General features: G+C 44.8%; 1 protein-coding gene across 1 annotated transcript; it reads left to right on the top strand.

The window, feature by feature from the left end:
• The first annotated feature begins 8,124 nt into the window (after positions 1-8,124).
• On the top strand, positions 8,125-11,880 carry LOC103649073 (uncharacterized). Its single transcript, XM_008673419.1, has 7 exons — positions 8,125-8,271; positions 8,399-8,494; positions 8,598-8,629; positions 8,715-8,781; positions 10,048-10,375; positions 11,159-11,205; positions 11,311-11,880. The coding sequence occupies exons 1-7, from the start codon at positions 8,125-8,127 to the stop codon at positions 11,878-11,880; spliced, it is 1,287 nt and encodes a 428-aa protein (XP_008671641.1).
• The last annotated feature ends 1,460 nt before the right edge of the window (positions 11,881-13,340 follow it).

Here is a 13,340-nt window from a genome sequence, read left to right on the forward strand (position 1 = left end):
TGCAAGGGATGCCTAAACGATTGGTAGACACCCCTCAATTAAGGATGGTCTTGGCTTCAAGAGGGAAGTCAAGAACTTAACAAGTCATAAGGTTTCCATCTCCGCCAAGGAGAAAGGGAAGGTCCCTATGGCTAGTAGTGCTCAAAAGAACCATGCTTTCATGTATCATGATAGAAGACATTCTAGGAATATTTATAGAAGTTATGATGCTTTTGATTCTCATGCCATGATTGCTTCTAGTTCTTCTATTATGCATGATAGAAATTTGGCTAGGAAAAATGTTGTTCATCATATGCCTAGAAGAAATATTGTTCATGTTCCTAGGAAAGTAATGGATGAACATTCTACAATTTATTATGCTTGCAATGCTTCCTTTGCTATTTGTAGAAAGAATAAGAAGGTAATTGCTAGGAAATTAGGGGCCAAATGTAAGGGAGACAAGACTTGCATTTGGGTCCCTAAGACTATTGTAACTAACCTTGTAGAACCCAACATGAGTTGGGTACCTAAGACCCAAGCCTAAATTTGCCTTGCAGGTTTATGCATCCGGGGGCTCAAGCTGGATTATCGACAGCGGATGCACAAACCACATGACGGGGGAAAAGAGGATGTTCTCTTCCTACGTCAAGAACAAGGATCCCCAAGATTCAATCATATTCGGTGATGGGAACCAAGGCAAGGTGAAAGGGTTAGGAAAAATTGCTATTTCATCCGAGCACTCTATTTCTAATGTGTTCTTAGTTGAGTCGCTTGGATATAACTTGTTGTCTGTTAGCCAACTTTGTAATATGGGATATAATTGTTTATTCACAAACGTAGATGTGTCTGTCTTTAGAAGAAGTGATGGTTCACTAGCGTTTAAGGGTGTACTAGACGACAAACTATATTTAGTTGACTTTGCAAAAGAGAAGGCCGGTCTAGATGCATGCTTAATTGCTAAGACTAGCATGGGCTGGCTGTGGCATCGCCGTTTAGCACATGTGGGGATGAAGAACCTTCACAAGCTTCTAAAGGGAGAACACGTGATAGGACTAACTAATGTAACTTTCGAAAAAGATAGACCTTGTGCAGCTTGTCTAGCAGGTAAACAGGTGGGAAGCTCTCATCATGCCAAAAATGTGATGACAACATCAAGACCCCTGGAGTTACTTCATATGGACCTCTTTGGACCCGTCGCCTATCTAAGCATAGGAGGAAGTAAGTATGGTCTTGTTATAATTGATGATTTTTCCCGCTTCACTTGGGTATTCTTTTTGCAGGATAAATCTGAAACCCAAGGGACCCTCAAGCGCTTCCTAAGGAGGGCTCAAAATGAGTTTGAGCTCAAGGTGAAGAAGATAAGGAGCGACAACGGGTCCGAGTTCAAGAACCTTCAAGTGGAGGAGTACCTTGAGGAGCAAGGAATCAAGCACGAGTTCTCCGCTCCCTACACACCACAGCAAAATGGTGTGGTAGAGAGGAAGAACAGGACGCTTATAGACATGGCAAGGACAATGCTTGGAGAGTTCAAGACGCCCGAGCGGTTTTGGTCGGAAGCCGTGAACATGGCTTGCCATGCCATCAACCGGGTCTACCTTCATCGCCTCCTCAAGAAGACGTCATACGAGCTACTAACCGGTAACAAACCCAATGTTTCGTATTTCTGAGTTTTTGGGAGTAAATGCTACATTCTAGTGAAGAAAGGTAGGAATTCCAAATTTGCTCCCAAAGCGGTAGAAGGGTTTTTGTTAGGGTATGACTCAAATACAAAGGCATATAGGGTCTTCAACAAATCATCGGGTTTGGTTGAAGTCTCTAGCGATGTTGTATTTGATGAGACTAATGGCTCTCCAAGAGAGCAAGTTGTTGATCTTGATGATGTAGATGAAGAAGATGTTCCGACGGATGCAATACGTACCATGGCGATTGGTGATGTACGACCACAGGAACAAAAGGAGCAAGATCAACCTTCTTCCTCAACAATGGTGCATCCCCCAACTCAAGACGATGAACAGGTGCATCAAGAGGAGGCGTGTGATCAAGGGGGAGCACAAGATGATCATGTAATGGAGGAAGAAGCACAACCGGCACCTCCAACTCAAGTTCGAGCGATGATTCAAAGGAATCACCCCGTCGACCAAATTTTGGGTGACATTAGCAAGGGAGTAACTACTCGCTCTAGATTAGTTAATTTTTGTGAGCATTACTCTTTTGTCTCTTCTATTGAGCCTTTCAGGGTAGAAGAGGCCTTGCTAGATCCGGACTGGGTGTTGGCCATGCAGGAAGAGCTCAATAACTTCAAAAGAAATGAAGTTTGGACGCTGGTGCCTCGTCCCAAGCAAAATGTTGTGGGAACCAAGTGGGTGTTCCGCAACAAACAAGACGAGCACAGAGTGGTGACAAGGAACAAGGCTCGACTTGTGGCAAAAGGTTATGCCCAAGTCGCAGGTTTGGACTTTGAGGAGACTTTTGCTCCTGTGGCTAGGCTAGAGTCCATCCGCATTTTGCTAGCATATGCCGCTCACCATTCTTTCAGGTTGTTCCAAATGGATGTGAAGAGTGCTTTCCTCAACGGGCCAATCAAGGAGGAGGTGTACGTAGAGCAACCCCCTGGCTTCGAGGATGAACGGTACCCCGACCACGTGTGTAAGCTCTCTAAGGCGCTCTATGGACTTAAGCAAGCCCCAAGAGCATGGTATGAATGCCTTAGAGACTTTTTAATTGCTAATGCTTTCAAGGTTGGGAAAGTCGATCCAACGTTATTCACTAAGACTTGTGATGGTGATCTTTTTGTGTGCCAAATATATGTCGGTGACATAATATTTGGTTCTACTAACCAAAAGTCTTGTGAAGAGTTTAGCAGGGTGATGACTCAAAAGTTTGAGATGTCGATGATGGGCGAGTTAAGCTATTTCCTTGGGTTCCAAGTGAAGCAACTCAAGGATGGGACCTTCATCTCCCAAACGAAGTACACTCAAGACTTGATCAAGCGGTTTGGGATGAAGGACGCTAAGCCCGCAAAGACTCCAATGGGAACCGACGGACACACCGACCTCAACAAAGGAGGTAAGTCCGTTGATCAAAAGGCATACCGGTCTATGATAGGGTCCTTACTTTATTTATGTGCTAGTAGACCGGATATTATGCTTAGTGTTTGCATGTGTGCTAGATTTCAATCTGATCCAAGGGAGTGTCACTTAGTGGCCGTGAAGCGAATTCTTAGATATTTAGTCGCTACGCCTTGCTTCGGGATCTGGTATCCAAAGGGGTCTACCTTTGACTTAATTGGATATTCAGACTCCGATTATGCTGGATGTAAGGTCGATAGGAAGAGTACATCGGGGACATGCCAATTCTTAGGAAGGTCCCTGGTGTCATGGAGTTCTAAGAAACAAACCTCTGTTGCCCTATCCACCGCTGAGGCCGAGTATGTTGCCGCAGGACAGTGTTGCGCGCAACTACTTTGGATGAGGCAAACCCTCCGGGATTTTGGCTACAATCTGAGCAAAGTCCCCCTCATATGTGATAATGAGAGTGCTATCCGCATGGCAGATAATCGTGTTGAACACAGCCGCACAAAGCACATTGACACCCGGCATCACTTTTTGAGAGACCACCAGTAAAAGGGGCATATCGAAGTGTTTTATGTTAGCACCGAGAACTAGCTAGCCGATATCTTTACCAAGCCTTTAGATGAGTCGACCTTTTGTAGGCTGCGTAGTGAGCTAAATGTCTTAGATTCGCGGAACTTGGATTGATTTATAGCATACATGTGCTTTATGCCTAGATCATGTTCCTTATGCATTTTGTTGTTTATGCATGGTGCTCAAGTTGTACAAGCACTCCCCGGACCTCAAAAGTCCTTGTGTAAGTGATGCACATATTTAGGGGGAGATGTGCTACAACTTGACCCTTTGAGACTAACCGTGTGCTTGAGTTTGCTTGACTTAGTCTCAAAGGTGGATTGAAAGGGAAAAGGTGGACTTGGACCATGCAAGACTTCCACTGCACTCCGATGAGAGGGTAACTTATTCCAAGTTCATCTCCATGCTCTTATTGCCTTTGTACTCTTGTTTGAAGATTTTGGTGAGGCAATGGGGTTTATGGGCCAAAATTGATCCGTTTTGGTGCATGATGCCAAAGGGGGAGAAAGTAAGGCCAAAGCAATAAATGGATCAGCTACCACTTGAGACTAAGGCCAAAGCAATAAATGGATCAGCTACCACTTGAGACTTGAGAATTTTGAAAATAGTAGAATAGAGCTTTTTGTTTGTCAAAAATCTCTTATTGTCTCTTTTGTCAAAAGTTGGCATCTTGTGGGGAGAATGGTTGATTATGGGAAAAAGGGGAGTGTGTGACATCTTTGATCAATTTCTCTTGGAATACTTTTCTCTATGCTTCAATAAGTGAATTTGACTTAGAGATAGGAAATTGAGTTTGATTTTCAAAAACAAACCAAGTGGTGGCAAAGAATGATCCAAATATGCCAAATCTGATTCAAAACAAATTTGTGTTCTCATTTGAATTGATGTTGCACTTCTTTTAGTTGCTTTATGTTGTGTTGGCATAAATCACCAAAAAGGGGGAGATTGAAAGGGAAATGTGCCCTTGGGCCATTTCTAAGTATTTTGGTGATTTAGTGTACAACACAAGTGGACTTATGTTAATCTATGCAAAGTGATGGACAAAGTGCAAATCAAGTAAAAAGGTATGTTTCTAAGACTTAGTACATTATTTTGGAGACTAATGTATTGTGTCTAAGTGCTGGAAACATGAGAAATCAAGTTGGAAAAGAGATGGCTTAGTTCAGCCAAAGACAGCTTGGTCTGGGTGCACCGGACAGTGTCCGGTGCGCCAGGCCGGTGTCTGTCAACTGGCTGCTCTCGGGAAGCAATTAACGGCGTACGGCTATAAATCACCGGACTGTCCGGTGGTGCACCGGACTGTCCGGTGAGCCAACAGTCGGTCGGGCCAACGGTCGGCCGCATAATCAGCGCGCGACGCGTGGCAAGAGCCAACGGTCAGAAGGGGCACCGGACTGTCCGGTGTGCACCAAACAGTGTCCGGTGCGCCAACGACTCCAAAGCGCCAACGGTCGGCTTCGCCAAAGAAGGAAAGAAATCCGCACCGGACAGTGTCCGGTGGTGCACCGGACTGTCCGGTGCGCCAGGCGACAGAAGGCAAGAATTGCCTTCTTGAAATGCTCTCAACGGCTCCTAGCTGCCTTGGGGCTATAAAAGGGACCCCTAGGCGCATGGAGGAGTACACCAAGCATCCTTTGAGAATTGTTGATCACTCACACTTCATTCTTGCGCACTTGTTCGACATTCTTAGTGATTTGAGCTCCGTTCTAGTGAGAACCTTGAGATATTGTGTTGAGCTCAAGTCTTGATCTTGTGTGTGCGTATTTGCTGTGGTTTTGAGTGTGTTGCTTCCCTCCCTTACTCTAGTGCTTCATTTTGATTCTTATTGTAAGGGCGAGAGACTCCAAGTTGTGGAGATTCCTCGCAAACGGGAAAGAGTAAAGTAAAGAAGATCACCGTGGTATTCAAGTTGATCATTGGATCACTTGAGAGGAGTTGAGTGCAACTCTCGTCCGTTGGGACGCCACAACGTGGAGTAGGCAAGTTTTTGTACTTGGCCGAACCACGGGATAAATCCTCGTGTCTCTTGTGCTTGTCCTTACTGTGTTTATTGTGCTAAATCCTAATCAAGTTTGTTGGATTAAGTTTCAAGTTTTTACAGGATCACCTATTCACCCCCCCTCTAGGTGCTCTCAGGATGTGTGTCCACAAGATCCTCAATAAGAACAAGATCAACCATTCTTTGTCCAAGATCAATCCCATCTCAAGATGAAGATCAAAACAATCAAGTAGATGGAAATGATCAAGGGGAGAAAAAGAAATTCAAGAAAAGGAGGATGAAGAGGAGATTCAACCACTAAGAATTGCATTTTTTGTAAACCAAACTATTCAAAGTTTTCTCAAGTGTGTGAAATCTTTGATCAATTTCTCTTGGAATACTTTTCTCTATGCTTCAATAAGTGAATTTGACTTAGAGATAGGAAATTGAGTTTGATTTTCAAAAACAAACCAAGTGGTGGCAAAGAATGATCCAAATATGCCAAATCTGATTCAAAACAAATTTGTGTTCTCATTTGAATTGATGTTGCACTTCTTTTAGTTGCTTTATGTTGTGTTGGCATAAATCACCAAAAAGGGGGAGATTGAAAGGGAAATGTGCCCTTGGGCCATTTCTAAGTATTTTGGTGATTTAGTGTACAACACAAGTGGACTTATGTTAATCTATGCAAAGTGATGAACAAAGTGCAAATCAAGTAAAAAGGTATGTTTCTAAGACTTAGTACATTATTTTGGAGACTAATGTATTGTGTCTAAGTGCTGGAAACATGAGAAATCAAGTTGGAAAAGAGATGGCTTAGTTCAGCCAAAGACAGCTTGGTCTGGGTGCACCGGACAGTGTCCGGTGCGCCAGGCCGGTGTCTGTCAACTGGCTGCTCTCGGGAAGCAATTAACGGCATACGGCTATAAATCACCGGACTGTCCGGTGGTGCAACGGACTGTCCGGTGAGCCAACAGTCGGCCGGGCCAACGGTCGGCCGCATAATCAGCGCGCGACGCGTGGCAAGAGCCAACGGTCAGAAGGGGCACCGGACTGTCCGGTGTGCACCAAACAGTGTCCGGTGCGCCAACGACTCCAAAGCGCCAACGGTCGGCTTCGCCAAAGAAGGAAAGAAATCCGCACCAGACAGTGTCCGGTGGTGCACCGGACTGTCCGGTGCGCCAGGCGACAGAAGGCAAGAATTGCCTTCTTGAAATGCTCTCAACGGCTCCTAGCTGCCTTGGGGCTATAAAAGGGGCCCCTAGGCGCATGGAGGAGTACACCAAGCATCCTTTGAGCATTGTTGATCACTCACACTTCATTCTTGCGCACTTGTTCGACATTCTTAGTGATTTGAGCTCCGTTCTAGTGAGAACCTTGAGATATTGTGTTGAGCTCAAGTCTTGATCTTGTGTGTGCGTATTTGCTGTGGTTTTGAGTGTGTTGCTTCCCTCCCTTACTCTAGTGCTTCATTTTGATTCTTATTGTAAGGGCGAGAGACTCCAAGTTGTGGAGATTCCTCGCAAACGGGAAAGAGTAAAGTAAAGAAGATCACCGTGGTATTCAAGTTGATCATTGGATCACTTGAGAGGAGTTGAGTGCAACTCTCGTCCGTTGGGACGCCACAACGTGGAGTAGGCAAGTTTTTGTACTTGGCCGAACCACGGGATAAATCCTCGTGTCTCTTGTGCTTGTCCTTACTGTGTTTATTGTGCTAACTCCTAATCAAGTTTGTTGGATTAAGTTTCAAGTTTTTACAGGATCACCTATTCACCCCCCCCTCTAGGTGCTCTCAGGATGTGTGTCCACAAGATCCTCAATAAGAACAAGATCAACCATTCTTTGTCCAAGATCAATCCCAACTCAAGATGAAGATCAAAACAATCAAGTAGATGGAAATGATCAAGGGGAGAAAAAGAAATTCAAGAAAAGGAGGATGAAGAGGAGATTCAGCCACACCCAAGAGTACACCAAACTATTCAAAGAGATCATCTAGTGGACATGATCCTTGGAGACATACATAAGGGAGTAACCACTCATTCTAGAATTGCATTTTTTGTGAGAACTACTCTTTTATGTCTTCTCTTGAGCCTTTTTGGGTCAAAGATGCTTTGAAGGATCCAGATTTGGTGATGGTTGTGCAAGAAGAGCTCAACAACTTCAAGAGGAATGAGGTTTGGAATGTAGTACCACGTCCTAATCAAAATGTTGTAGGAACCAAGTTAGTCTTTCACAACAAGCAAGATGAATATGGTGTTCTGACAAGGAACCAAGCCTGACTTGTAGCCAAGGGGTACTCACAAGTCGAAGGGTTGGATTTCAATGAAACTTTTGCACCCATGCCAGGCTTAAGTCTATTCACATTTTATTTGCCTATGCTACTTGCCATGATTCCAAACTCTTTCAAATGGGTGTGAAAAGTGTATTTCTCAATGGACCCATCAAGTAAGAGGTCTACATTGAGCAACATCCCAACTTCGAAGACAATAAGGGCCTGATTGGTTACCTGCATATTCCCCATCCATGCTCATGGGATGCAACCTATGGATGATTGGTTACCTGGAGAGTCTATTGGGCCTGGCTCTCCCAATGCACGAGGCACTCCTCGGCCTGGCCAGCGGCGTGCGACCTTTTTCTTCGTTTCTCGCGAGCCTGGCCGCTGCTGAGCGCGTGAGGAGCGCTGGTGAGCTCGGCGGGAGGCGAAAAGGAATTGGCGCGTGCAGGCGGGAAAGCGCTTGGGTTACCGCCGGATTCGCGCCATCACCTCCCTATATATGGTCACCACTGCCTCGTGAAGTCCTCGTTCTCCGCCGCCGAGCTCACCAGCGCTGTCTCCGCCGCCGAGCTCACCAGCCCTTGTCCGCCGGATTCGCAGCCCTTCTCCGCCGCCAAGGTGAAGTCCCCGTTCTTCCTTCCACTCTTCTTTCTTGCGCAGTTTGTTGAATCTACTTCTTCCTGTTCTGATCTCTCCCCCTCATGCTTTTGGTTTGCAACAGGTTGTCCTACGCAGATCAAACCTCCTAGGCAAGTAATCCTAACATATGTTCCTCACTGCTTGCCACGTGATTGCTATTGCTATTAATCTTGACCTATTTCCTCAATATGGATTGCAGATCTGTTGTGCCTTTGTCTGCTCACACCTTCTTTGCTCTTCCGACGGTTCTTGCTGTTCCTGCATCGGTATAAAAATCCTAGACCCCTTCTCCTCCTCCCGACCTCTGTTTGCAGTGCTCTATTTTACCTAGTATTGAGTGCGCTAATGTATTTGAAAAAAATGGTCTCTGCATCTGTATTTGATATTTTTATTTTTGAAAATATGAATCCATGGTTGTGCTTGATAAATCATTCGTCTATCTTTTTACACGGCAGTAAAGTATTGTTTCTTGGTTTGATTGAATTAGATTGGTCCACAAGAGAGGAGACAGAAGCTCATTGTTGAGGCAGCTGCTCTAGTCAGTGCTATGTATGCCTTGCTTATGGCTAGAGTTAGACTTTTTCAAACCAGTAGACCAGAAATAACCTATGCCCCCATGAGCGCCATGGATGAGGAGAGGCAAAGAAATTTGGATAAAATTTACAACTGCAATGATGTAGAGTGTGTGAACATGTTGCGCATGAGGAGGGCACCCTTTTTTAAACTTGTGAACCTGCTTAGGGAAAGGTCCCTCCTTCAGGACAGTATACATTGCACAATTGAAGAACAAGTAGCAATGTTTCTTCATGTTGTTGGGCATTAGAGCGCCATGATGGGTTGTAGGTCCCGCAAGGTAAACACCTTGACTAGGAAACCTAAATAATGAATAAAATTAACACTAACTAATGTGTCCTTCATATAGGTAAATTCTATCTAGTAGATGCTGGATATGCATGTCGGCCTGGTTTCCTACCTCCTTATCGTGGCACTAGGTACCACCTAAAGGAACACGGTGGTAGGAACTACCCCACTAACCCAAGGGAGCTATTCAACTTGAGGCATTCAAGTTTGCGTGTGACTGTTGAGAGGGCATTTGGTGCATTGAAGAATCGTTTTCGCATAATTGACAACAAACCTTTCCATCCTTTTAAGACCCAAGTCAAACTTGTGCTTGCTTGTTGCATCTTACATAATTGGATACTTGGCCATGGAGTTGATGAGGTTGTTCCACTTGAGTCTTCTTGGGTGCCAAACACTAGTGCACCCGGTGGCCATGGGGTTCCTATTGATGACAATGCAGCATGGGCTTCAATGAGAGATGAATGGGCAAATGATATGTGGGCCAACAAGGGTCACTGCCACATCTAGTATTATGTAGTAGGAACTTGTGTTCTATTCTAGTAATATGTTTTTATGGCTGTCTGCCTGCTGGAACTTGTGTTCTATTTATGGTTGTCTGCCTGCTGGAACTTGTGTTCTATTGTAACATGCTGTGATGAATGTCTTAATTTGGGTCCATGGCTGGGTAATAGGAGATGGCAGAAGGTCATGAACTGCCTATTGTGGATCTTGGGGATGATGTTGAGGTTGCAGGGCAAAGGGCAAGGGCTGTCATGAGGTGGACATCAGCCATGTCTTCTTTTGTCCTCCGTCGCATGTGTCAGCTGATCACCACTGGTGTGAGGACTGATAAGGGCTTCAAAGAGGTTCACCTAAACCAAGTTGCCAAGGCTCTCCAAGAGTTCTCAGGCAATGAGGTCTCTGGTACCCAGGTGTACAACCACTTGAGGAAGTGGAGGCAGAGGTGGGTTAGGATCACTAAGCTTAGAGAGCTCAGTGGTGCACTTTGGGATGAAGACAATTTCATGATCACACTTAGGGATGAAAACGAACGGGAACGGGCGGGAAACTACCTCTCCCATTTCCGTTACCATTTTTTTTACCGAAAACGGGAGCGGGAGTGGAAAAGGCGGTAGCAAAAACGGTTACGGAATATATGGGTATACGAAAACGAACGAATACGAACGAATATTCACCGAAAACGGACGGTAGCCGGACAGTAGTCGGAAAAACTACATGCACACAACAGTGACAACACACAAGCGTCGGAACAAAAAAAACAGCACACTACACAGTACACCCACGACCAACGCGAGGTTAGCAGTAGTCCAGCATCCAGGCCAGCAACTTTACTTATTAGGGTCCCTAGCTCCATGAGGCACATGCACATTACAGAGTCACACAGGAAATAGAGCTACAATGTCTCAAGGCCTCAAGCAGACAAGCACAGATGCATTCATCCAGCCGAGCAGAGGCAGAGCTGCTGCACACACATAGGATGTATATTCGTGCACTTGAAACTCCCTATGGGAAACGACAGTGACCAATGGGCCAAGAATTCATGGGCTTTGATACATGCACACGATCCGCAAAATGTAAAACGGGATAAAACGGGAAATTCCCGTTACAATACGGGATACCGTAAATACGGGCGGGAAACACCTTCAACTGTTTCCGATCCCGTTCCCGGATATATCTATCCCGGTTCCCGTACCGTTTTCACATTTTCCCGATAAAACGAAAACGGACGGTTTTAAACGGGAATACGGGACGGTACGGGATGGTATAATTCCTGTTCGTTTTCATCCCTAATCACACTTGAGGATGAGCACTACAGGGGCCATGTCAAGGTATGCCACATTGACTTTAGGTAGTAGTCAATGTTATATCTATTTTGCTTTCAATGCCTGCATTATTTTGTTGTCAGTGCTGACTTATGTATTCTAACTATGCAGACACACCCTAAGGATGCTGACTTCCTAAACAAACTAATTGAGAACTACCAGCAGATGCAGATCATCTTTGGCAATGGTCTAGCAACAGGCAAATTTGCCATGGGTTCAAATGAGGCTCTTGGTTCACCATCTGACTTTGTTGAGGGCGCACTGCTGGGTGAGGGACACAAGAGTGGACTGAAGACAGAGGATGTGTCCAAGCTCTTTGAGGAGGGAACCAAGAATCATGAGGAAGCTGGTGGTAGTAGCGGCTCTGGTGGTGCAAGTGTTGGACAGAAGAGAAAGAGAAGTATGCTCAGTGAAGAGGACACTATTGTGCTTACTGGGATGACAGCTGCTGTGAACAATGTTGCTGATGCTATTCGTCACACCAAGGTTGATGAGATCCACCCTGAGCTCTATGGGGCTGTCATGTACATGCCAGGGTTCACTGAGGAAGCTCTCCTATATTCCTTCTCCCATTTGGTGGACAACAAAGCTCAAGGGACTGCATTTGTTGGGATGTCTGAGGCTCACAGGGTGCTTTGGCTGAGGACCTTCTTGACTAAGTGCCAATGGACTGGAGCTTGATGCTCTGATTCCTGGTTGATCCATCTTTTGTGCAGTCTGACCCTCTCACTTGTTGCCTTCCCTAACAATGAGCTTCATGCTATCCTGTTGGATGTGGTACATAGGGTGCTTTTGTTTTGGTGGATCCTTTTGTGCAGCCTCGACCTGAATCCACCAACGCAGCAGCATATTTTGTACAGCTGGTCTCCTAGCCATAGCTGACTTGATCTGGTAGTTTATTGGCTTCATATGCCATAGTAGAGCTGCCTACTTCTACTTACTAGTCTAGCCTGATATGGATCAACCATTCATTACCACTTGTTATTGGCAATTTGAGCTTGTGTGTTGCCATTCATGAACACTTGGTATGCTATATTTTTATTTGGCATTGTGCCCATTGCATGTGATCTATTAACTTCAGTCTGAGCTTATGTGCACAGCCAATGATGCTTTTTTTCTTTGTTGCTTACATGCTGTTTTATTAATTCTGATTTTGTGTCTTCCTACTCTACTTCTTTGATCTTGAGATCTCATTTTATTCGCCTTGTGCAGCTGTGCCCATTGCATATGACTAGTACCTTAATCCTGAGCTTAGATCCACAGCCAATGATGAATCATTCTTGAGAAAGCTAAGGCATCCATCAAACCAAAAATGTTGCTAATGCTTCTTATGTAGGCAAACAATGACCTGGTATGTTGTTTTCTGCGGAAGAAAACAAGGAGTTTTCTCAACATGGAAGGAGTGCCATGATTAGGTCAGTGGTTACCCTGGAGCATGCTTCAAGGGCTACAGATCAAGGGATGAAGCTGAGGAGGCCTTCCAGCATGTGCACAACAAGTCAGATTTCAAAATTCGAGAAGAGCCTATCAAGAGGATAAAAATATTTACCTTCTCAATCAAAGATGTAATAATATTAGTCCAGTCACTAATCATTCTTTTACTACTTTGGCAATTGATGTAAAATGAGTGTAGTAATCTGTTTTTTAATCATGCCTCTCGGAGGTGTATGTTCAAGCTGCCGGTGGTAACCTCACCAACCTATATGCATGGTGATTGAACCACATGTACAATTGAACTACCAAACACCTTCTTTGTTGTCCAGGTGTACTACATCTTTAAACCAAACAACATCTCCTGCAACCAGGCCGGTGACAGCCAGTCATCCAAACATACCCCTTTTGCATGCACAGAGCATGGCCTGCTGGGTCCTGGTTCCTAGATACGGGACAGGCTACTCTGGGAAGACAACCAATCAGGCCATAAGTATACTAACAATGTCTTTAAACTCTATAAGGAACTCTATGGTCTTGGCAAGCACGAACATCATGTAGGATTATGATCAAGAAGTTTGAGATGTCAATGATGGGGGATTTGAAGTTCTTTCTAGGATTTCTAATTAAGTAACTCAAGGATAACATCTTCATTAGTCAAACGAAGTAAACTCAAGACATTTTAAAGAAGTTTGGAATGAAGGATGTCA

The sequence above is a fragment of the Zea mays genome, chromosome 2 (genome assembly GCF_902167145.1).
Source record: "Zea mays cultivar B73 chromosome 2, Zm-B73-REFERENCE-NAM-5.0, whole genome shotgun sequence".
NCBI classification, from domain to species: Eukaryota; Viridiplantae; Streptophyta; class Magnoliopsida; order Poales; family Poaceae; genus Zea; species Zea mays.